This window comes from Hippopotamus amphibius, chromosome 15 (assembly GCF_030028045.1).
Source record: "Hippopotamus amphibius kiboko isolate mHipAmp2 chromosome 15, mHipAmp2.hap2, whole genome shotgun sequence".
Classification (NCBI taxonomy): domain Eukaryota; kingdom Metazoa; phylum Chordata; class Mammalia; order Artiodactyla; family Hippopotamidae; genus Hippopotamus; species Hippopotamus amphibius.
Window position 1 is genome coordinate 62,971,232 of NC_080200.1, and position 24,966 is coordinate 62,996,197.

The window sequence follows — 24,966 nt, forward strand, 5'->3', positions numbered from 1 at the left end:
TAATTAATCTGAATTATAAGAAGAAAGTCATTTAAAGATCTTTATTTGAGGAATATAATTTCCCACAGTAAACTGGTCAAAAGAAGAGCAAAAAAATTGGGCTTTAAATTGTAAGCAAAGATGTTGATAAAACATATGTGTTTTTCATTTCTGAGATCCATTAAATGATGGGATCCTGGCTGAGAGAGCCAAAAAAATACCCAAGAGTTCCAAATATTTCTGTACTGGTGAAAGAGAATGACAGAATAACTCTGACCTTAGCAGTGAATGTTCCAAATGAGTCATTTCATGGTGTAGGAATTTTAGATTAAATAAATGTTCCTACTACTATCTTTTAGCACATGAAATCTTAACTAATTATTTAAGGAATATGAACTGATAAAATGTCAGCTTCATGTAAACTCAGATAAGAACAAATTTCAAAGATAATTTTCTATTGGATGATCACATTATCAAGGGAGTGAAATGATGCCCATGGCAACTAGGATGCAAGTTAAATTTAAACATATTTTGCCAGTGAGGTAAATCCATTCCCCTGTGTGTAACCCTGCTGGAATTGTTGTGACCATCTGCCTTTTCTTGGACAGAGGATGATTTCTCAAGATTGCTAGTGACCAACTTAGAAGAACCCCTGATATTTTCACCTTCTGCATCCCATCTTCATTTCCAGGTTTCCATGCAGACTAAAGATGCCCCCTATGCCAGGATCCCTGCTAATCACTGTGAACACCTTATCTTGTTAATACTCTCCAATCATTATGATGCGTTTCTTTATATGCCCATTTTACAGATGAGAAAGTTGAGGCACTAGGTTAAGGTTAAGAGCATAATGGTGGGCATTCCTGGGTATCACCTAGGGCCATGAACTTTGAAGTGAGCGGAGAGTTTCACAGTAAGAACTGATCATCCTACTTACAAATAAACTCAGACTGGAAGTCCTTAGAGGAGCAAGGCAAATGAAGTGCCTGCTCCCTAGACATCATACGCTCTCTGGAAAGCCACCCACTGGGGAATATTCTAGATGGCTTTGCCCATTAGAACATGGAATCAAGTGGGGTAAGGATTTTATGAACATAGGACTGCATCCTCAGTCTTGTAAATCCTGCTTAGGTTTGGCAGAAGAGGGGTGACTTCCACGCAGTTTCAAAATGCTGGAGATACACCTCTGTTTTCAGTTTTGAATCAATGAAATTGATTTTAGAATGAGTCCTCCAATGAGAAACTGCTCTCACCTTTTGAGAACTCCTTTGATTCCAGGTAGCATCCTCTCTGACAGCATTTACTAAGGTGCCCTCTACTCCACTCTGGTTTCCCGAGAAGCTCTAAAAAGCGGGCTCCAAGATCAGCTCTGATCAATCCGGGTTTGATGAAACCCATTTAACTTTGTTGAACTCAGGGCTTCTCAGTCCCTCCTGATGACAGATGCTTTTTTTCTCTAGAGCCATGAGCACCCCATGGAGACACACTAGGAAAAGCCCTTCCATGGAAGGAATAGAACACCATCTTAAATTCTGCCTGTGCATTTAAGCAAAAGACACTTACTCAACATATTTCACTGAAACACGGTGACCTAAAATTCGGGGACCGAGGTTCTTATTTTCTTTTGGCTGTCGATAGGAGGTTGTTGTCAGTTCCTATTGGCTGCCTTCAGGTCCTAGCCACGTGGTCCCCTCACACGTGGCAGCAGACACTTTCAAAAGCCAGCAGGAGAATCTCTCTTTTGTGCACTGCAAGGTGGTCTTAGATCAGGAGGAACCCAGTCAAGAGCCGCTAGGCCATCATCTTCACAGAACCCACCCACACTCACAGGGAGGGGATTACATAAGATCGTGGGGACATGTGGGAATTCTGCCTACCACAATCTGCAAGAGGGCGCTGACTGTCAGAGCACCCTTAAGATCACAGCTGTGCTGTAATTAAGGAATTGGGGTGCAGGTGACTAACGTCAAATAGACCAGCTGCTCCCAAGGTCCCAGGGAGGACTTCTCAACTCTCCATGCCTGATGAAAGGCAGAAGAAAACTGATATCTTCCTAAGTTATCTTTAGGAATTTTGCCAGTTGAATAAGCAAATAGAAGATATTACAACTCTGTTTTGGTCTATGTTCCTTTAGCTACACAAGCCGAATAAAGACAATCTAAAAGAATCCAAATTATCTAAAAGAGGAAAATGGTATTTATTTTGCAAACAATGGTCAGGGAAAAACAAGTTGCATATATTTATCAACACCATCTGACACATTTATTTTTAGTATATTTCTCAAAAGTACAAAACAGATGGTTTTAGAAATTAATTTATATATAAAATAAATGTTTACTTATCAGACACAGACTAATAACCACGTATTGGTAAAATACCAAGTTGCCTAGGCTGCTAAGTAATAGCTTTTAATATATATATTTTTTTTTCCGTCAGGGTTTGCCCAAGCCATGAATATGGTTTTAGCCCGTGTCTTCATGGCTGAACTTTCTGTAACCATTCCATTATTCTAATTTGATTTTGCATTTTCTTGCCAAGAAATGAAGCCACTTCAGCCCACGCAAGTGTGACTCTATGACTGTAACCGCAACATCCAAATCCTATGATTATAGGGAGGATTTCTTATTTTTTTCTTAAATCATATTTTTCTACAGTTGTATATGTGCGGTGAGATGGTCACACACACACACACACACACACACACACATGCAGGATCATTTTCTAGTAAGAAAGCAGATGACGTTCTTTATACTTGAATCCAGGGCAGCTACCCCCGTGTGTTACTGTAAAAGCAACGCGCCTTGAGTTGTCCTTTCAAAGCCTTAAACTTAAATAACACAACCTCAGTTTGGTTTGTGTTATTTACTCCAGTTCTCCCAAAATTCCTCATAAGAACCCTTAAAATATGTCCAAATATTCTGAAGCAAATATATTACAGTTAAGCATTTTTTCCTTTAAAGATGGAGGAATGGCAGTAATGGGTGTACTTTTCTCAAGGTCACCCATTTCAGTCGTCAACTTGAGAAGGAAACATTTTTCCCAATGATAGGCTTTCACTCCTAACGAAAAGTACTTTCTCTTCTCATTGCAAGGTATTTGCCAGAAAAAAAGATGTCTGAATTCTTGACATTCAGTCTCAGAGACTAAGAATTTAAGGGCATGGTAGTGAGAGAATAAAGCAAACAAATGGATCTTCTCATCTGCGATGTAAGTTTATGGAGGGCCTACAAATCTCAGCCTCTATAATAAAACAGATTTCTGGCGACAACACTGATTTTCTTATTCTCTTGGGATTTCTACAGGGTTATAAAAAGGAACGCCAAAAATTATGTGCAAGGAGGAAAGCCAGCTCCATTTTTATAGATATACACACGTATATAATCTAACACACACAGGCAAACTACATCTTGTTTTAGTACGAAAGCAGAGGGATATTTTGCTGCTTTTCTGCACTTCGAAGAATGCAGGTTGACTGCTTGTTGAAAGTAAATGCAGCCATTTGAGAGCTCGTGAGATGTTCATAGAATCTGCTCCCCCTTTGGAGCCAGCCATGCTGCCAGTCACCCAAATGGGAAGGAAGTTACATCCACCTCAGGCTTTACCCTCGAAAAGCTTGCAGGCTTGGGAGACCCCGAAGCAAACAAGTGATACAGTGAAGATTTATGAACGTGGTCTAAGAGAGGACTGTCTACGCAGAGGAGGTCTGCTGAAATGCAAGCAGTTACTGCAGTAGAAATGTGGGATTTTCTACCTAAAAATATACTCTTTTTGTTCCATTATTGCTTTTACATTTTAAAGAATATTTCTCTTTTATTTCACTGGACCTTTAATGCTAATAATACTAACGGAAATAAATCAAGAATATTCTTTAAAATCTCTAAATCAGCATCCTCTAGTCAAAGTAGCTGGCATAGACTGTTTGTCATGCAGCCTTTGGATATCAAATCTTTTCACCTTCCATGAACCAGATTCAAGTGCGTGCACTGAATATTTATTTTGGATTCGGCCGACGAAATCAAAAGCAGGATTGTACATTCCAAAATGTATTTGTGAAGTGCTTTGAGATCATCTTGTGTAACGCTTCATTTGTCATTTGTTGTCATATGTTCTGCTATAGGCTGAATGCTTGTGTCCCCCCAGAATCCATGTGTTGAAAACCTAATGCCTAAGGTGATGGCATTAGGAGGTAGGGCCTTTGGGAGGTGACTAGCATGAGGGTGGAGCCCCCACGAGTGGGATCGATGTCCTTAGAAAAGAGGCCCCAGAGAGTTAGCTAACCCCTTTCACCATGTGAGGATACAGAGACATCTGTGACCCAGAAGAGGACCCTCACGCGGCCATGCTGACACCCTGATCTTGGACTTCCAGCCTCCAGAATGGTGGGAAATAAATTCTTGTTGTTTACAAACCACCCAGTCTGTGGTATTGTTTTCTAGCAGCCTGAATGGACTAAGACATATTCTAAAGATTTGCAGAAGATTATACAGTAAGTTAGAAGGTGGCCTTGGGGCTGAGTTCTCCTTCCCCCCAGCCATCCTGTGACACACAAACTTCTTCAAACCCCATGGAAGATAATCTTAACCCCTTCATGTTCAAAGACCTATATCAGTGTGAAAATGCACTGCAGCTAAAGAAACTGATTGTAAAAGAAATGATTATAAAAGAATGCAGTTGATGCACATGTACATATAGGCTATAACAGGCATTTGCTACACTGGCTGATTGTATGATAGAAAATAGCATTTTTCAGGCATGTGGTATGACAGGTAAAATTGGGCTTGATGCACACTTTGTATTTATGAAACATTTATCTACAAATATTAGTAGTTACATTCCATCTCAAATATTCCAATATGAATGCCATAAAATAACTAATTTTAGTTTGTGTGCAGGTGTGTGCAAATACAGCTGTTCTGAATATCACTTCTAAATTAGCAAAATACCCACCATTTTTTAGAAAGAGACTTGTTTTTCTGTGACCACGTAATTTTTAATATTTTATTGGGTATGATTGGTGTACCGTATACCGCACATGTTTAGCATTTGATACGTGTTACCAAGTATGTACATTCCTGCAACTATCAACACAAGAGAATGAAAGTGTTCATCAACTCTGAAGGTTCCTTGTTTCCTTTTGTAACCCCTCCCTCATACATCTCCCCACCCTTCCAGATAACCACTCAGCTTTTTGCTTCTACATTAGTTTTCGTTTTTCATGATTTTAGGTGGATGGAATCATACCTTGTCACTCCTTTTTGGGGGACTTCTTTCAGTCAGCACAATTCTTTTCAGATTCTTCCATGTTGACTATAACAGCAGTTCATTTCTTTTTATTGCTAAGTAGTCGCTTATTTGGATATAAGAAGATTTGCTTAGATATTTACCTGCTGATGGATATATGCATTGTTTCCAGTTTTTGGCTATTGCAAATAAAGCTGTTGTGAACATCCATGTACAAGTGTTTGTACGGACGTATCTTTTCTCTTCTCTTGGGTAAATATCTAGCAGGGAAAAGTCTAGGTCACATGGTAAGTGTATGTTTACATTTTTAGCAAAGTGTCAAATAGTTCTCAAAGCAATTGTGTCATTTTACATTCCTGCTAGCAGGGTATGAGAGAGAGTTCCTGTTGTGCTACAAGTTCGCCAGCATTTGGTATTGTCAGGTTCAAGGTTTCTTTTGTTTTATTTCATATTAGCCATTCTAATAAATGTGTGGTGGTTTCCTGTGGTTTTAATTCACCCGTTTTTCTATAAAATGATGTTGAATATCTTTACATAATGCTTTCTTGCCATCTGTGTATCTTCTTTGTCAAAATGTCTCAACAGTTGGCAATTTTATACAGTTTTTTTATTGTTGAGTTTTAGTTTTTAAATGTGTAATGGGTATGAGTCTTCTTATCAGATATCTGATTTGCAAATATACTCTCCTGTGTGTGACTAGTTTTTCATTCTCTTAACAGTGTCTCTCAAAAGCAGAGGTTTCTGATTTTGATTAACACAAATTTTTACTTCTTTTGTGAGTGATACTTTTGGCACTGTATCTAGGAAATCTTTGCTTAACCTAAGGTCACAGAAATATTCTCCTAGGCTTTCTTCTAGAAGTTTATGATTTTAGATATTGGTTTGTGATCCATTTGAGTTTATTATCATGGGTAGAGAAAGTTATTGATCAAAATTCAGGTTTTCACATATGGATATCAAGTTGTTCCAGCACCATTTGCTGAAAAGACTACTTTCGCCACTAAATTACCTTTGTACCTTTTGAAACATCAATAAGCCATATGTATGTGGGTCTACTTCTGGGCATTTCATTCCATTCCTTTGCTCAATCTTTCAATCCTATGCCACAGTGTTTTGATTATTGTAGCTTTATAATGAATCTTGAAGTCAGGTTGTACAAGTGCTCCAAAGACGTCCTTTCTTTGCAAAATGCTTCCGCTATTCTAGATGCTTTGTATTTCTATATGAATTTTAGAATTAACTTGTCAAATTTTATTTTTAAAAATGGCCTTCTGGGATTTTGATGAAGATTGCATTGATTCTATAGATCATTTAGAAGACTGAGTTTCCTTTACGTGCACAAGTCATGCACATATTTTGTGAGACTTATTCCTAAGTATTTCATATTTTTGATACTATTGTAAAAGGCATTCTTTTAACTTATGATTCCTCATTGCTAGTTCATAGGAACAAAATTAATATTTTACATTGATCTTATATTCCTCGGCTTTAAAAAAGCATGTGGGCTTTAACCTTTAACTAAGATGCTGCTTGGTATGTTTTTAATAAATGTCCTTCATCAGATTTAGGAAATTTATTCCTATTCCTAGTTGATTGAGAATTTCTATAAGGAATAGATTTTTGGATCTTGTCAAATGATATTTCTGTATCTATTGAGATGTTCAGATAGGTTTACTCTGTAGACTTAATATGGTGAATTACATTGATCCAATTTTAAATGTTAATGCAACCTTGCACTCCTGACCTAATTATGAGATATTAACCTTTTTATATAGTTGGAGTTTTGTTTTATTAAAATGCTGTTAATATCTAGGATCCTTTTGTATCTAGGTTAATGGGGACTATGCACATGTAGTTTTCTTTCCTTCTAATGTCTTTGGTGTTTTATATCAAAGTTGACCTCACAGAATGTTGTGTATAGTTGATTTTATTTCTTCCTCATATCTTCTGTTTCTACTTAATGCATTGTCTTTCTTCTAGCTCCTTGAATATATGCAATACAGTTATAATGATGGTTTTAAATATTCCTGATTACAAATTCTGTCATCTGTGTCATTTCTGTGCCAGTTTCAATGGACTGATTTTGCTCCTCATAAGAGGTTTTTTTTTTTTTTTTAGCAGCCTTCTTTGCATATCTGGTAATTTTAGATTAGTTGTAAGACATTGTGACCCTTTCCTTGTTGTGCATCAGACACTTTTGTCTTCCCCAAAGTAAACTGGAGCTCTCCTTTGGGACAAGATCAAGTTATGTGAAATTGTTTTGATCTTTTTGGGTTTTGCTTATGAACCTTTGTTAGTTGAGATCAGAGCAGAGTTTAGTCTGGGGTGATTTTTCCTCACAGTGGAGACAAGACCCTTCTTGGTACCCTAACTGATGCCAGGAGAATTATGAAGCATTTCAGCTTGGCTCTTAGGAGCAAGCACTGTCCCCAGCCCAAGGTGAATGATGTGCACTGTTCCCTCTGATCTTTTCAGGTGTCTGTCCCCACCCATGTGTAGTGTCTTCATACACGTTCACGGGTTTCTACTCAGCTGAATACTTGAGGGGGAAGCTGTACATAACTGGAGTGTTCTCTCTGTGCAGCCCTTTCCTTCTGGGAACCTCAGACCCTTTGGCTTCCTCCACTTCCCGGTTCTGTACCCCCTAATACTGGTCTGTACCTGGGTTATCTCTTCCTCCACCACCACCTGGAATCCTTCTCAGGGTCGTAGGCTATGTCAGTGTGAGACTCACATCAGGTTTCCCAAACTTGGTGATCACTCTCCTTCATCACCTGATGTCCAGTGTCTTAAGAACTATTGTTTTATGTATTTTTTGTTATTTTTGGTGAAAGAGTTAATCCCATTTCTGTTACCCATCTTGGTTGGAAACAGGAGTCATTCTGTGACATTATAATTTTGAATGTGCTATCTTCCTTTTCTTCTCTTCCTTGCTGGGACACTAAACTAATTTCCACTATATCCTGTCAATCTTTGCTCTGTTTCCACAAGCTCCTGGGATCACAGATCTACTTTTGTGACATGCTTCAGTGCTTTGGCCCTTTGCAAGCACAATTTCATACTTTCTTGTTTCACTTATGCAGAATGACTTTCTGTCTCAGTGTGACACACTTAGTTACTGAAAGAGAATTGGATAAATGCACATGGAAATCATGAGTATTCCATATGAGAATATACTTAGTTCATATATTCAACTATTGATGAAATTGCTTTAAGGGTAATTTTCTTATTTTGTGCTGAACACATGGTATCAACATTTTTCTTGGATGGTCACCATCTCTCTATTTTACTTTCAACTAATGGAACATAATATATTTTAGTTTTCTCAAAGGAAAAATAAACAGCAAAATGGGGGCCCCAGTTAACTGTCTAATTTTCCCCAAATTTATAAAAATTCTGCTGGAGTGGACTTATTTGTGAATTGATCAGTATGAGTTATCCATTCACCAAAAAATAATAACATTGTACTTACGGTTGGTAATATAAAGTAAATATGACAAAGTTCTTGCTTGTGACAAATTTGCAGTCTATTAGTGGAGGCAGCCTTATAAATACACAATTAAATGTCAGTGAAATATATGCTTTGATTCTGTGAAACAGGCCTGAGGTGATGGTAGCCTAAATTAGAAAAGAGACAGTTAAGAGAAGGAGCCCAAGGGGCCATGTCTTTAAGACTTGGCCCAGAGGTGAGGGAGAACAGGCAGGTACCTCCCAGGTTTCTGGATTGAACTTTTAAATAGATGGTTGTATCACTGTTGACTGGGACAGAGGAAACACAGGCAACATATTTGGAAAACTGTTTAAAGCCGTGCTTTTTTAATTTTTCCTTTGTTGTTCTTGGCCATGTTTTTGTCCTTGCATAAGCTATTGCCTTTATTTTTATTGTTTTCCAGCTTTATTGAGATATAATTGACACCTACACATTGTGTAAGTGTAAAGTGTACAATGTGCTGATTTGGTACTTTTGTACATTGCAGAATGATTGCCACCATAAATAGCATTAGCTAGCACCTCCATCCTGTCACAAAGTTATCATTTCTTTTCTGTGACGCGAACACTGAAGCTCTACTCTCTTAGTAACGTTCAAGCATATGATACAGTACTGTTGGCTACAGTCACCATGCTGTACATTAGATCCCCAAACTCTGCCCATGTTTCTCTGACTTTGTCATTTTTAGATTCCACATGTAAGTGAGATCATCCAGAATTTGTCTTTCTCTACCTGTGTTATTTAACGTAGCATAATGTCCTCAAGGTCCAACCAAGTTGTTGCAAATGGCAGGATTTCCTTCTTTCTTATGGCTAAATAATATTCCAGCGTGTGTGTGTGTGTGTGTGTGTGTGTGTGTATGAGACATCTTCTTTATCCATTAATTCGTCCTTAGACATTTAGGTTGTTTCCATATCTTGGCTATTGTGAGTAATGCTCTAATGAACATGGGAGTGTAGATACCTCTGTGAGATCCTGATTTTAATCCTTTGGATATATAGCAGCAGTGGGATTGATTAGTAACTATTCTTATCTAATATTTTCCGCCAGAATATTAAGATTCCTATGTGGCAGGTAACAATACTTAGCTCCCTGAAATCCCTTTTAAAATAATTTCCCTTTTTAACATAAAATGCAGTGCTGTTCACATTCCACTCAAAGTTGGGTTTGCTTGTATTCTCACCATCTCTCTATTTGACTTTAGCAGTGGTTCCTCAGTAAATTGGAGCATCGGGGCTCAGTCAAGCTATACAGCTACTCACCTTTGAATTGAATCACTGTAATTTTGGTGGTTAATGTAAAACAGATCAGTCATACCATTTCTCAGTAGTTCATAAGTTGATACTTTAAATGAACGTATCATAATCAAATCGTAAAAAAGCCGTTGAAAAGAGAGGTCCCGAGACTCCTGTTGGATTTTGTGCAATGAGGAGCTAATGGAACAAAAGAACAGACTTTGTCATCAGAGGCTTAGGTCTAATGGGCCCAAATTGATCTTCTTTACCTTTGAGGTGCGACCACCTCTGGGACATGTGACACCCACACACACACACTCTGCTAAGCATGTTACCAGTACACAGAGGCCAACCCAGGCTTTAAAATAGATTTTCCACTCATTTGTTTCAAAAACAAGACTTCATCTCCATAGAAGAGGTGAAATTTCTAGTGCAAGGAAGTTCAGAATTATTGGGAGGACCCTCTGTGTTTATTTATTGAGACATGGGATCTTACTGTTTTGTAGGTGATGTCAAACTTGTTAATGCTAAAAGCAGGGGTCCATAGACAGCATATGCTTTAAGTCCCTGGACACTTGTCCAGCCAGGCTGGTGCAGAGTCATGAAGGGAATGCATGTGGCATTTTCGATCTGGGGCTGCCAGTGTTGCCACACTATGGGCCTGGAAGGTCCCAGACAAGGTTATTATATTCCTATCATGTGGTCTCCATTTCAAGCAAAAAAGAACACACACGTGTTCTGTCCAGTAATATTTCACACGATTGGGTTTATGGCATCCATTAGGGCTATTTTTTTCATCTAAAAGGCAGCATCCAAGAGATGCTATAATAAAAGATGCTGTAAACAAAGGAAAATGGCGTCATCCGTCTTCCGGTGTGTGTTGGTATGGAGATGGGGAGCATCACTGTGGGCCAGGGAGGGATAAAAGAGGTATTAAATCAGGAAACTGGTGATCATTGCGCTACACATTTTTTGTTAAAAGCCCATGGAGTCACAGCCATGAAGGAGCCCTTAGTTTTGTCCCTTGTAAAGATTTTTAAAAGATGGATCCTGAGTAAAGAAAACTATTAGAATAATTAGGATTGGGACAAAATAAATATTTTAATAGAGCTTCTGGTGTGGACATGCATGGCTACTTTCTCTCCTGCCAGAATTCATTTATACAATGTTACCAAGACTTTTTTATTTTCAAAACATAAACCAGCCAACACATCCTTACTGTGTCCAAATACCTGACGGGGGGTGAATTCATGACAAGTTCATAGAAACTAGACAACTACTCCCAGAAACCAGGATAGTCCCTGACTTGGACTGGGGGAGAACTGGACACAAAACAGAAACCAATCAGTTCTCCACACCTGTCCCCTGTGGGTAGTGTTCCTCTAGCAATAAGCGCAAACACTGGATTTGGATCTGACCCAAAGTGCAGCGTAACGATGTTAGGATGATGGGAGACAGGAAGGCTGCCTCTGTGTTGGAGACACAGGGACTGAGCCAAGGGATACAGATCGAAATCCTTTCCCTGTAGCACACAGTTAATAGACAGTGCCTGACGCTGGAAAATTCTTGCTGTTAGCCCTAAGGGATAAATATCTAGATATTCAATTGAAAGAGATGGGGGAGAACTTCCCTGGTGGCGCAGTGGTTAAGAATCCTCCTGCCAATGCAGGGGACACGAGTTTGAGCCCTGGGATGGGAAGATCCCACATGCCAAGAAGCAACTAAGCCTGTGAGCCACAACTACTGAGCACATGTGCCACAAGTACTGAAGCCTGCACGCCTAGAGCCCGTGCTCCACCACAAGAAAAGCCACTGCAATGAAAAGCCTGTACACCATAATGAAGGGTAGCCCCCACTTTCTGCAACTAGAGAAAGCCCGTGTGCAGCAGTGAAGACCCAATGCAGCCAATAAATAAATACACATAAATAAATTTATAAGAAAAGAAGAAGAAAGAGATGGGGGAAGGATGGAACAGTTCTCTTTTCCATAATAAATCTTAGAAAACTATTTATCTCTGACATTATATGTATGTTTAACATTAATAAAGTTATTTTAAAAGTATGACCATAATTTTGTATATTATATGTTGTAGGTTTTCCCTCTAATGAAACATCCTTTGTTGTCAAAAGGAAGCATTAGGATCTATTGCTGTGTTCAGGGTCAAACCCAGTGCTCCTTAAATTTGGTCTTGTTCTGGAGACAGAATGCTTAAAATTCTTACTAAATTAAGAGACCTAAATTTATAGTCCTAAATTCCACTGCCCAAAAATGGCATGTCCCACTTGCCAGGGTCCTCCCACCTGTGCTCACAAAGAGGTACCTGGTACTGAGGAAAGGGAAGAGAGACTGAGAAATGCCATTGAGGAATTAACCAGGGAAATCTCATGAAAATTTCTTATAGATTAAACGTTATCATATATTGTGTTATCAACTGGATAGCTACCATTCTAACACTTTGAATCTGTGATCCAGAGCCTGAAATATAAATCTCAAACTGACCATAATGTGGTCCAAAAATCAAATTCTGGTTCCATCATTTTAACTATAATTGTAAAACAAACAAAAAACAGCTAAAGTTAACATCAGAATAATCAGCATTTTTGGTCACTTAGGTGAAAGGAAGATAATTTGGTGGGGATCACCATTTGTATTCACATACAATTACATTTATTGTCTCATTCTCCTTGTTGCAGAAACTGTGTGGATTCCTTTTGTAGTTAACTTGAACACTGAACATTCTCTTAAATGCCGAATTTACACACAACGAGCTTTTAACTTTGTAGAGCAGCTGGTGGGTGTCAGGACCTAAAGTTTTTGAGAGCCCTGTCTTTCACTCAAGGAAGGAAGCCCCTGGCTCTGTTTCTGCCATATCATAAGCACACATCATGCCTTTTCTCTCCCAGGAGTACCAGCCTTGTAATACCAACCCATGCCCTGAGCTGAAGAAGACCACGCCCTGGACACCCTGGACGCCCGTCAACATCTCTGACAATGGGGGCCACTATGAGCAGCGGTTCCGGTACACATGCAAGGCCCGCCTGCCTGATCCAAACTTGCTGGAAGTGGGAAGGCAGAGAATCGAGATGCGGTACTGTTCTAGTGATGGAACCAGTGGCTGCTCCACCGACGGTGAGTAAGCGACTCCACAGGGACTGACCCGCTTGTTTCCGGGGTCAGCTGTTCCATTTTATCTCTAAATTCATAGAGAAGCAAAGGGCAGAAGGGATTTTTCCTTTTGATTATAGCTGAGCTGTCTTTATAACGATGATCTCTTTACAGTAGAACGGAGTTTATAACAAATTGATGCCGAAGACCCTGGCTATGAAAATGTAGCTACATATTGAGGTGGTCCTGAAACATCCACCCTCAATGTAACACTGTATGTGTAATAGTTCCAGAATAGTTTGTGGGAGATTTATTTAGTATCTGAAAATATATTGAGGGAGATGCAGCATTCTCCCACCGTTCTTCTGGCATTGAAATGTAAGCTGCGAATAAGTTTTCCTTTTTTTTTACCCCCAAACTGGACAGAGACAACAGAAGTGCATCTCTATGTTTATGTCTATAAAAGGATCTTTGTTAAAAAAGTACAGCGTGTGAGAATCCTGTAATAGTCTTTGAAATTCCTTTGCCCCTTGTAATTATGTAAATCCCTTCAATGCCATATGAATCATGTCGGGAGAGCACTAAGGTAGACGGAAAGATCCACCCTCTGCTGGGTCCTGCCACTGAATGGTCACCTCACCTCAGGCAACTCACTTGCTCCCCCTGGAGCTCAGGTGTCTCAATTGCAGGAAAGGGGGGGAGGGTGGCCATCCCAAAGAGGTTCATTTCTGCTTCCATCTTCATTCATCTCTCCTTCCATCTTCATTCATCTCTCCTATCACTCTCACCTAGTTTAAGAAAACCTGTCCAATTCTAAGGAGAAAATAAGTTTTCCCAGATGGTTCTTGGAGCAGAATGCTGAGAACAGTGGTAGTAATATTGCACTAGACCACCTTGAACATTTCTTACACTTTTGTGTTTATGATTCTACCTCATTCTCCCAACGTGACTGCGATAGAGAAAGCACAGTCACCATCAACATCATTTTTAGAGAAGGAGCCTTAGGCCCAGAGCGGTTGGCTTTGGCGAGCCACGGAGCTGCTGAGTCACCGTGTTGGGCTGACGTGGGTGGGATAAGCTTACGGAGGCGCCATAAATATCCTCCTATGCTGTTGGAAGGAAGCTTTCACGAGGAGTGGCTCTGAGTGAGGGCACCCCTCTCTGCACAGGTCACAGATCCCCTTGCCTCCTCTGTGAAGCTGCTGAGCACCCAGGGCAGCTTGGAGCTGCCAGCCTGGATGCTTGGAGGATGCAGCTCCAAGGATGCTTGGGGGCTCAACAGTTGCCCTCAAGAGCCACGCCTCATCATGTTCTCACTGATGTTAACAGTCTCCGGACTGCAAACCACTCTGCTCCCTGTAGTTCAGCAACTGTACCAGCTTGTTCATTGTTTCTTGGGGAAACGTAAAGTCTACTTTAGTGAAGGGTATTTTGTGAATACGTCTTCAAATTAAAGAAATAGACACCACCCGCCTAGAAAACCAAGTAAAATGATATTTACTCATTAATTGTAAAATCTAGCTTTAGTGAGAAAAAAAGATATATGATAGAATAGCAAGAGATAAATTAACTGAAGACCCATTTTAAAGATGTATATACCGCAAAGGATGGTCTTGTGATCTCAATTTAGGGTTCTGAGATAAAATATAAAATGCCCAGTTAAATATGAATTTCAGATATTTTGCAAAAAATTTTTAGTGTAAGTATGTTCCATGAATCTTTTTTAGGGTAAGTATGTCCCGTGCACTATTTGGTACGTATTATCCTAAAATCTTATTGGCTGTTTATCTGAAATTAAATTTTAACTGGGCTTCCTGTATTTTATTTGCTAAATCTGGCAACCCTGTCCCCAATTCAATCACTTATTCCCTTATTTCAGAGCAGGCTGTGAACTTACTTCTTATGACATCAAAGTTAAAAAACAGAAAACGAATGACATTGTTTCTCTTTTTCCTCTTTTCTGAACATATGTTTTTTAATCCTTCCATTCTCCGATACATATAAAACCAACACTAATATTTGTTTTAGATGATAGTAATATACACTAAGGAAACATTTTGATACACGTTTATAAAGACATATTTCCACCTAAAGTGTATCATGGGCATGGCTTAAAAAATACTTCATCCCTTTTGTGTCTTCATGGTTTCAAGTTCTAATGACCGGCCACACGTTTTGGTATTGAATCCTGAGGATACAAAATTGGACGTGATTGCCTCCAACCACATGAAATGAGGCTAAATGGTGTGTTCTTCACTGATTAACCACAAAGTGCTGTCTCATCAGAGAAAAAGGTTTCTCATCTATTTTCTCTAAGGAGCATCTGCCTAGGTTTCTGAGCCAGAATTTTTAAGTAAACAAGCAAGGAGCTTAACAATGGGTAGAACTTTCCCACTTCTGCCTTCTCACACATCCCCAGAGCTTCACGGCATACGTTGAGAGTTGTTAAAACTTGTGTCACACTGCCTACATTTGAGAAAATGAGTGAAAATTTTTTAATATTTTAAGTCAGTAGGCATTTTCATCAAAAGGAACATGAATTGCACAAGGGCATTTTATTGCAGAATTCCCAATGGAAGTGAGAAAGGTGTATTTTCTTTGTAAGAAATTTCTCCGAACAACAAGTAACCTATTACCAAGAAAAACCTATTACTTGTATAAGGACTTTGCCACGTTCACAAATTGAGTTCTTAGCTGCACCCCTGTTTAATAGCAGCTGCAGAGAAAGAAGCTGGAATTATAGGAGATTATCACTCAAACTGCAATTTTATTTTTATTTAGTTTTGTGCTTCTGAGGTGTGTAAAAAGTGTTCCACTGATATTTGAGAGCGTAGTTGCCGAAGCAAAGCAGACAGCGCTACAGAATGAAAGTGAGTTCGGACTCTAGTTCCTCTAAGAGCTCCTAACAGAATCGCGCTTTGGCCATCTCCCTGGCAGGCCTTTCTGGTGACTTCCTGCGTGCTGGGAGATACTCTGCTCATACCGTCAACGGGGCCTGGTCAGCCTGGACCTCATGGTCACAGTGCAGCCGAGACTGCAGCAGGGGCATTCGGAACCGGAAGCGTGTTTGCAACAACCCGGAGCCCAAGTTCGGGGGCATGCCTTGCTTGGGCCCGTCCCTGGAATACCAGGAATGCAACATTCTGCCCTGCCCAGGTGAGTGCGTCACGTCATGTGGTGAAGATCAAAGCATCAAGGGCCTTGCAAGACCTTCTCACTCAGCTTCCCTGGCCTTATGCTTGAGACATAATTTGATACACAGGTAGATAGATATAGATGTAGATGTAGATAAACATATACAGACATAGATATAGATATATAATAGATATAGATACAGACACAGATGTAGGTAAAGATATAGATGTAGATGTAGATATAGATGTGGATACAGATGTAGATGTAGATAAACATATATAGATATAATCTTCCAACTGCATTGGTATAAAGACAAATGTGACCTAGGCTGCATTATGTTCATCTATTTCTTCTCCTTTAAAAGAGACTGATGTTAAAAAAAAAAAAAGAGAGAGAGAGAGAGGGACTGAAACATTCTCAGGAGCCCCTCTAAGGGATCATGGCCCCAAGCACTGCGCCTCATGAGAAGTGGGCCAGGCTGCCATGCTCTGGTGAGATGTGTCCCATCCTTGAAACTGGAGGTTGGTCCCTTGCAGACCCTGATGCGCCCAGCCCCCCCCCCCCCCCCCCCCCCCCAGAACTGGCCTCCCTCCATACCACAGAGTCCTCACCAGGATGACAGTTATCAGGGGTGGCCCACCATTGGCATGCCAACCCCATCCGGGCTGCCCTCAGCCAACAGGGGTCCACTTCCTCCTGGGGTCAGACCTATAAACATGCAGCATCCTCTCCCCAATGCCAACAGGAGCTGTGTTGTCAGGGTCTTCCTCCTAAGCCCTGGCTTTTCATCCCACGGGATTCCCACACAAGCACAGAGTTTGTAAAATGAGCTTAAGGAGCCCCTACTCAGAGTGTTGTCTGCTCCTCTGTCGCCTTCGATGCTCTAACCTGCCTTCCTCCTGCCCTGGCTCTGGTGCAGCTCTGTCACCTTGATCGCTTCCCCCTGACCTTCCCACATCAGAGGAGCTTTAATTTAACCCGATGCCTCACAGCCATCCTGTGTGCTAGCCTCTGGCTGTGTGTCCTGCCTTTGACTTTGTCTGAGTGACCCCCCGAGGAGGGCAGGACCAGCTCACTCATGGCAGTGCCCTCCGCTCCTAGCGCGGGCCTGGCACACACACGAAATAGCTCTCAGTGATGGTTGTTGAAGGATGAGAAAATAAGCACTTGGTTACCTGATCTCCCTTTCTTTATTCAGTTTTTCAGCAAACATTTTTGTATCGTCCACTGTGCACTATTCACTGAGTAAAGAAAGGCACAGTGACCTGGTCTGGGCTTAAGAGTCAGAAAGGAACTTAAGAGTTTAGTGAAGATGCATCCGGTGAACAGTGCCAACCCAATATGGTTGGGTTGATGACCAGATGCAGTGGCTACATCAGCCGGGGACCCACGGAGCTGGAATCATGGCAGTTACACTGAGCAGGCTACCCCTGGACTGAGTCTTCAGGGACAGGTGGGAGTTGGCCATCTAGGCAAGCAGAGGTGGGGAATGAGGAGTCATTCCAGATACTGTGTACAGTGTTTTTAAAGGCACAGAAGCCTGCAAGTATAGCATCTTTTTCAGTCGGTACAAATAACTTTCTGAGTTCCTTAGGCAAGGAACTGGCTTGTAGCAGTATTGAGTGAACATCTGTTGGATGGATGGGTGGGTGGATGAATGGAGAGATGGTTGGATGGATGGATGATGGCTGGATTGGTGGGTGAATAGGTGGTTGGAAGAATAAACATGTACAGTAAGCTGAAAATAGAGTTCCCAGCTTTGTAGCTATTCCCACTTTACCCACTGCTCCACTTTTCCTAGGTTGTCTCTGCCTGAATTTCTCCGGCCTCAAGAGACTCTTCTCTCCAAACTACCCAGTTTTCCTGGCCAAATGATGCCGAGGGGCTGGGAAAGGTCACAGAGCCCTGCCTTTCCCACAGCCCCAGCATGGAGAGGGGAAGGGCTCCTTCCGGGGGCTGAGAGGGAGCCCATGGGGAAATATTATTAGATTAGGATCCATGCCGTAAAATGGGGCAGAAAGGCAACATGGGAACGTTAGGACTGGTGGAATGTAGAGACTCCCCCAGATGTTCGGACACTGCTTCGGCCCCCGGGTGCAAGGCTCAGGCCCATCTCAGAGTCATCCCATCTGCACGCTCTAGTGGCTGTTTTTATTTTCGTTGACTTGATGGTCAAGCCAGTATCATGTATACATAACCTTAATGTCTTGAAATAGCTGTGTTCTCATCTTCTTTTTGAAAGCCGGGATTCCACAGAGGGTTGTGGAAATATTCAGAGTGGCCCTCCTCACTTTCCGCTTGGGGATGTATGAGTTTAGGGGGCTGAGTGGGGCAAATGTCAATTCTCTCTCCCGCCTCCTAGAAAATTCCTAACACAGGCCAGGCTGTAACTCAACACGGAGGGGTTGGAAGGGCTCAGGGCTTTGGATGCTGAGCTGCTCGGCCGGTTGTAGGCTATTTTTACCTCATTTAGGACTCTTTCCTCCCTATGAATTTACTCCTTTGTCCTGTTGGGTCCACAAGAAACAGTTACAAAAGGGGCGCTGTATTTTCTTTAAAAACAAGTTTTCTCATCATGATTAAGTTGGAAAATAAATCTAAGACCAGAGAAATATAAGATACCTTTTCAATTAATCAATGAAAAATTTGATCTCTAATTATAATGTGTGTCAGAACCTGCAGTAAGCCCATGTTGAAATGATCCTTTTTCATCTTCTGTTGGTCTAACTAGCACCTTCGCCTACGTAATTTACTTCCAGCATTGAGAAATAACTTGGTTTTTCTCTGTCACTCTTTTTTCTCAATTCATGTTTGATTCAGAATTGATTCCAGACCTTGGCCAGCGAAGGTAGAAACAGCAGATGGTTCTTTGTTCCTAAGTAGTAGTCCAATTCAATAAGATAGTTTATTTCTTCTTTACTATGAAAACAGTAAGTGTGAGGAAGAAAAAACAGTGAGAACCTCCCAAAGGGGAGACTTTTTGAATCAAAGTGATGAATTCGGACAGGTGTGTATTCTGTAGATAACATCTGTTAAGCACCTCTGGTGTGCTAAGAACACTCCTTGCCTCTCCGTCCATGAAATCTTTGAGTCCACACTTTGTTCTGTAAACTACAAGGGACACAAAAGGAGGATAAGTCATTGGTCCTGTCCTGTGCGGTTGGCAGAGGTAGCACTCACTGGGGCTTCACCTGAACAACTACAGAACAGGGTTCACGGTCATCCCCAGGGGCTGGGATTTTGTACTGAAGACATACATGCACTCCTTGGTCATCCTCAAGCTTGCATAGTACATGCTTAGAACTATTCCCTGAAAGAATTAAGAGGGACTGAAGAAGCATAGGGAGGAATGTGCAAAGCCAGGTGGACGACCCCCAAATCCCTGCCTGCGACAGTCATTGGTGTGCCCGGCACGTTCCTGCAGTGCAGACTCTCTCTATGGCCACGTCAGATGGGTCAGATGTGGATTTCAGAAGTGCTGTGGCTTTGTGTCCCTTCCCAGTGGATGGCATGTGGTCTTGCTGGTCCTCCTGGTCCAAGTGCTCGGCGACGTGCGGAGGTGGACATTACATGAGGACCCGCTCCTGCACAAACCCAGCCCCCGCCTACGGAGGCGACATCTGCCTGGGTCTGCACACAGAAGAGGCGCTCTGCAATACGCAGCCCTGCCCCGGTAAGCAGCCCCCCAGCCCAGCCCGGCCCGTGCCCACGGCAGGGCAGACGCGCCCTTTTCCTTGATGTAGAAATGGGGAAACGGATGACAAAACATCACAGTACGACCACAAGAGGGGAACGCGTCCATGCCGCACGGCACTGGTGACGCGACCTCCCAACACATTGTTCTACAGTGGAATCATCCTCACCCTGCCGTAGCTGCAGAGCTAGTAACAGAAACCCGTGATAGCTAAGCGTTCTTAGAATATTTAACCTGCTGATGGGAGCTGACATTTTGTTGCTGAGAATCAGGGTGGGGAACCGGGAGAGGCCTTGTGACGTTGCTTCACGGGAATCCCCCCAGGACTGTGGGCGTGGGGGTTCGGGCTCGGAGACCTCTGGCCCAGGGGCCCGGTGGATGGCCTGCGGCAGCCCTCCCCATCCGAGTGATCGGCTTAGTTTTCTCACATAGAGGGACCACTTGGAATGAAAATGAGACAGTCTCTTCTGAGTCTAACTTAAACTTTGGAACACACACACACATATATATTTAACTTGCTCCTTCAGATTTTTCTGGAAGGTTCCATGTATATTGAAACGTGCCTAGAAACCAGATTCTCTGTCATTCCAAAAACTGTCACTTTACACTTTTCTAAGGAAAATATTGTACCCTTTACAATGGATCAAAACACAAGTTTGGTTTCCACATTTTCCCTGAACTGCAAAGAAGATGCTTAAATTTAAAAAGAGGAAAAAAAGCAAACTGTCTAGAAAAAATATTTTTTATATTATTAATATTTCATAAATATTGAGAGTTCATTTCTTTTAACCTCCTTACATAAAATGAGGATTAATCCTCTCTTTTCACACATCTGTAGGTCTGGGTGAATTTGACAAATCCTAGCACATCTTCCCCTCTGGGGTAAAGTGACCTTAGCTAGCTCATCTTTTGACCTTGACCCAGACTTGTACGTGGATCCTGTGTGCTTCAGTGACAGTAAACACAAGATAGAATGAATTCTACCTCAAGTACAGCCTGCCTCTGGGGTACTAACCCTACAGAGCTGTTTTCATAACAGGAGGGAAAGTATTTGCAGTAGCTTGAACCCTTTTCCGCAACCAGGCTTTCTCGTTAACACACCGTCATTTCTCTTGCCTGAGCACTGAGGCCTGTAGGAATTTCCAGGGAAGCATTTAGCATGACCCTGTAGGAATGGGGTCTGCACTGGTGATCTCTCCCCCACCATGCACAGCCAGGCTTCATGGATTAGCTTATGGGATGTCTAACACAGTTACTTTAGAATATTAAAATAACGTGGGTTTTAGAAAATGCATTTTAAGCGTATTATTTCTAAACAAAGGTATACCAGTTCTTTTGTTCCTGCTCCTGTGTATTTTATTTACTGGACTGGTCGCAAGATACGAGTCCATCTTATTTATACACAGACCCACTATAAACATCCCATGGAAACTTAATGTACGTAAGCTGACCGAACTTCCAGGTTGATGGAGTTTAGTGGGTCTTGTTGCCACATCTCCCGTCTTCTGGTCGCTGCAGAGAGCTGGTCCGAGTGGTCAGACTGGTCCGAGTGTGATGTGTCTGGAGTCCAGGTCCGCACCCGCCAGTGCATCCTTTTGTTCCCCGTGGGCAGCCAGTGTTCCGGAAACACCACGGAGAGCCGGCCCTGTGTTTTTGATTCCAATTTCATCCCAGGTAAGGGGGAGAGATGCTTATTAGTGCGAACAAAATCATTTCCAATGTCTCAATAGGAAATGATTCTATAGGTGGGAGTTTTATCTGTTCTTTGAGGTCCTGTTTGGTGAAACAGAGATGATTCCGTCAATTCTTATTGATTTCAAGATGATTATAGATTTGTTGATAACTGCGGTTGTAGACTTGAATTTAGGCCATGCGTTTTAAGATTTTATTTTAAGCACAGGGTCTTCTATGATTAATATTGACCGCAACACTGTCAGAATAGTTTGTTCAAAAATGAAAATAGGTTATTTGGTTATTTTACTATCAGGTTAAATGCTTCAGCAATGCTGTGCTATGCGTGTTCACCCAGAGGAAAGAGGGCCTTTCTCTTCATGCAACCTTAGTTTATTTCAGAAAATGGAAACCCATCCTTGCTCTCATCTCGGAGAAGAGCTTGGCTGGCCCTTTGGCTGGCTACAGGCTTTTCCATGTGAAATCGATGTTTAGTTATGAGTAATAGCTAATCACATGCTCACATAGGCACGGGCTAGATGCTTACAAATCATTTCACCTATGCCAACCACATGCCTTAGCACTCTGATGTGGACCAAAAGCAGAGACCAACCTCTTACAGGGTAATAATAGGGAATACGTTGTTTTCCTCCACTAAAGGAAAAGATGATATTTTAGAGAAGCTTATCAGCTTCAGCCTTATAAGGCACCTCAATCTTCTACGGTCTAGAACTGCAAGAGTGTTTATTGTTGTTTCCTTTTCAACCACGCACATATTTTTAATTCTTGTTATCGAATGAAGAATCCATACAGGAGAGAATAGTGTTCCTGGACTCCTGAAACGGCGTTTATCTTTGGGGTTAACCGTGTAGGTGGATCTCACCTTTTATTGGCATCCTCTTTGCGGGTGTCATGCGCGGGGCATGGCAGACAGCATGAATGGGCCCTGAGTAGGAAGATTATTTGTTGTGGCAATTTCCTCTGAGTGCTGGTGGCGTGGTCCCCCTCCCCAGGGAATGTGACCACACTGGCTTTGATGAGACAAAAGATCTGAGGCAGGAACACCGCAGGCAAACACTGTGGGGTTCCACAGCTGGCAGAATACATTGTAACAGAGAATCAGCACATACACCAGCCTTATTTTGAAACTAGTGCCCTGGTTTCAGCCCAGGAGACCATAGCATTTTCTTTTTGTGATGATGAATCTCACCCCTTTCCAATCAAGATGGCCTTGACCAAATACATCCCCGGTTGGTTAAAACAAACGGAAATGAGTACGTTTCTAAAAAACAATTAATCGGGCTTTTGGAAGCTTTGCCTCCCATAAAGCTCAAAATCATTAGACATTTTGTAACGAATCGCTAATGTGACCTTCCTTCCCTGCACCCTCTATACACTGTGATTGAATTTTTGATCTTCCAGAAGTATCTGTGGCGAGATCCAGCAGTGTAGAAGAGAAAAGGTGTGGAGGTAAGTGCTTCTTCTTAATTAATTTTTGGTATTTTCCAACAGTTTCTCTTCCCATATGTTTCATATGATGTTTCTGCCACTGGCCAAGAAAAACAGACTGGAGAAATTCCTGGATCCAAACACCTTATATTTTGGTAATATGAATGCTGGAGTCCAGAGCTAACGTCTGGATCAGTGGTTCTCGGGGGGGTCCTTAGATCAACAGCAGCAGTATCACCTGGGAACTTGATAGAAATGCAGATTCCCGGGCTGCACCTCCATCTACAGAATCAGAACCTCTCTGAGTGGGGCCCAGCACGCTGTGGTATAATAAGCCCTTTAGGTGAGTCTAGTGGACATAAGCTTTATGGCCCAGTGACCTTGGTATTATTAGCTACAGTGAGATTCCCCATGAGTAAAGCACAATTCAACCATTTTCTTTATATTTATGGTGCAAATCCGTGGAAGCCAGCCTCGCATCTCCAAACTGCTGAAATGATAAAATGTTACAAGTATATTATGGGGAAAGTGTTATACCTATATCTCTAGAGACATTTTTCAAACTTCCTGCAACCCTGAATGACAGAAATCATATGCTCTGGGTCAAATCCATGATGCTTTTGGACTTTCCCATCTAGTTCTATCCTGTCTGGATGGGAGGGGCTGGCTATCCACTGGTCAGAGCCCAGCCCCGGTCCACCTTTGGTGTCAGAGCCAACATCCACACATAAGACCAGCGTCTTCCTGTGTGTAGCTGATGACTCTTCATACCCGTCCCAGCAGGGAGCCCCAGACAGCTCAGCCCAACGGACTTTGGTCTCTCACACTCAGAAGGAGTCTGGATTTTCGTAGGTGTGTTGTAGGCATGGACTTACAGTTATAAACTGCATTGACTGAGAATCCACTGTTTAGTTACCCATCAGTTAATCCATTTGATCAGTCCTCTTTCATGAGCATCCACTCTGCACCAGTTTTGTGAGGGGTGTTGAGCTTACACTGGGGACTCAAATAGCCATAGCCCCTCTGGAACCAAAAGTCACATCCCAAGAGAGCCCCGTGCCTGAGGAGGGCGGTGTCTGGTGTCTGACGTGGGTTAGTTCAGTAGGTTCACAGACTGGCTGCCACTACCTTGGGATCCAGCTGCAAGATGAATGTCCGCTGGTTCACATAAAAAGAGTTGTAGCCGTAGTAATTTTAGATCAGTCACAGTGTGCCAGACACCGTATCAAATGACAAGAAGTATCCTGTTTCATCCTCACAAAGAGTGCTCTTGTGGGTGCCACAGCCCGCGGTTCTTTACGTAAAACCCTCGGAGGTAGAGAAGGGTTTGGAAGTCAGCATGTTTCAGATTACAGATGGATAATACGGGGCATATAATATATGACACTCCTGAGGGTCTGGGGGGTCTCCGTACTCAATCTCTTTAGTGATGCTGCCGTGACATGTGGGTGAAGCGAAGATGCTAATGAACCCTCCTCCTGGCCGTTCTGGTTGGTTCAGCAGCAAATGGTCAGGACAGGTCAGGCTCCGCTGCCAGGTGAGTGATGAAAACTCAGTTTTCAGAGATTTGGGTTTTGGAAATTGTAGAAAAGGAATAGCAGCCATGGCTTTTTATCTGCATTTTATAAACAGGCATCACAGGGGTCAGGGAGATGAGATTCACGCAGACACACAGAAGTGGAGCCAGCTTTGGATCCAGGCAGGGGGATCCCGGTGTGAGCTTTAAGCTCTGAGCACCGCAGGAAAAGGGCCCTGGTGCTGAGTGTCCCAGGGGAGGGCATGTGGGCTCTGCAGCCACAGCAGCCTGGCTGGGTGACACTCTTGGACAACACCCAGGGCCCAGAGTGGAGCAGAGTTTGTAGAGAGTGTTCCCGCCCTGAGGGAGGCCACGGCAGAACCTGGGGGCAGCCAGCATGACCAGCCCTCCAGGCCTAACACAAGTTCAAACACCACTTTCCTCGGCCGA

The 24,966-nt window shown here is 42.2% G+C and overlaps 1 protein-coding gene across 10 annotated transcripts in view; it reads left to right on the plus strand.

Moving 5' to 3' along the window:
* The window catches only part of SEMA5A (semaphorin 5A), a 482,622-nt gene that overhangs the window by 442,988 nt on the left and 14,668 nt on the right, over nucleotides 1–24,966 (plus strand). For all 10 annotated transcript variants that reach the window (XM_057709296.1, XM_057709288.1, XM_057709292.1 and 7 more), the window contains 5 exons: nucleotides 12,850–13,075; nucleotides 15,989–16,207; nucleotides 19,689–19,859; nucleotides 21,399–21,554; nucleotides 22,974–23,021. In XM_057709296.1, the coding sequence (XP_057565279.1) occupies nucleotides 12,850–13,075; nucleotides 15,989–16,207; nucleotides 19,689–19,859; nucleotides 21,399–21,554; nucleotides 22,974–23,021 (820 nt within the window). The remainder of the gene's footprint in view (nucleotides 1–12,849; nucleotides 13,076–15,988; nucleotides 16,208–19,688; nucleotides 19,860–21,398; nucleotides 21,555–22,973; nucleotides 23,022–24,966) is intronic.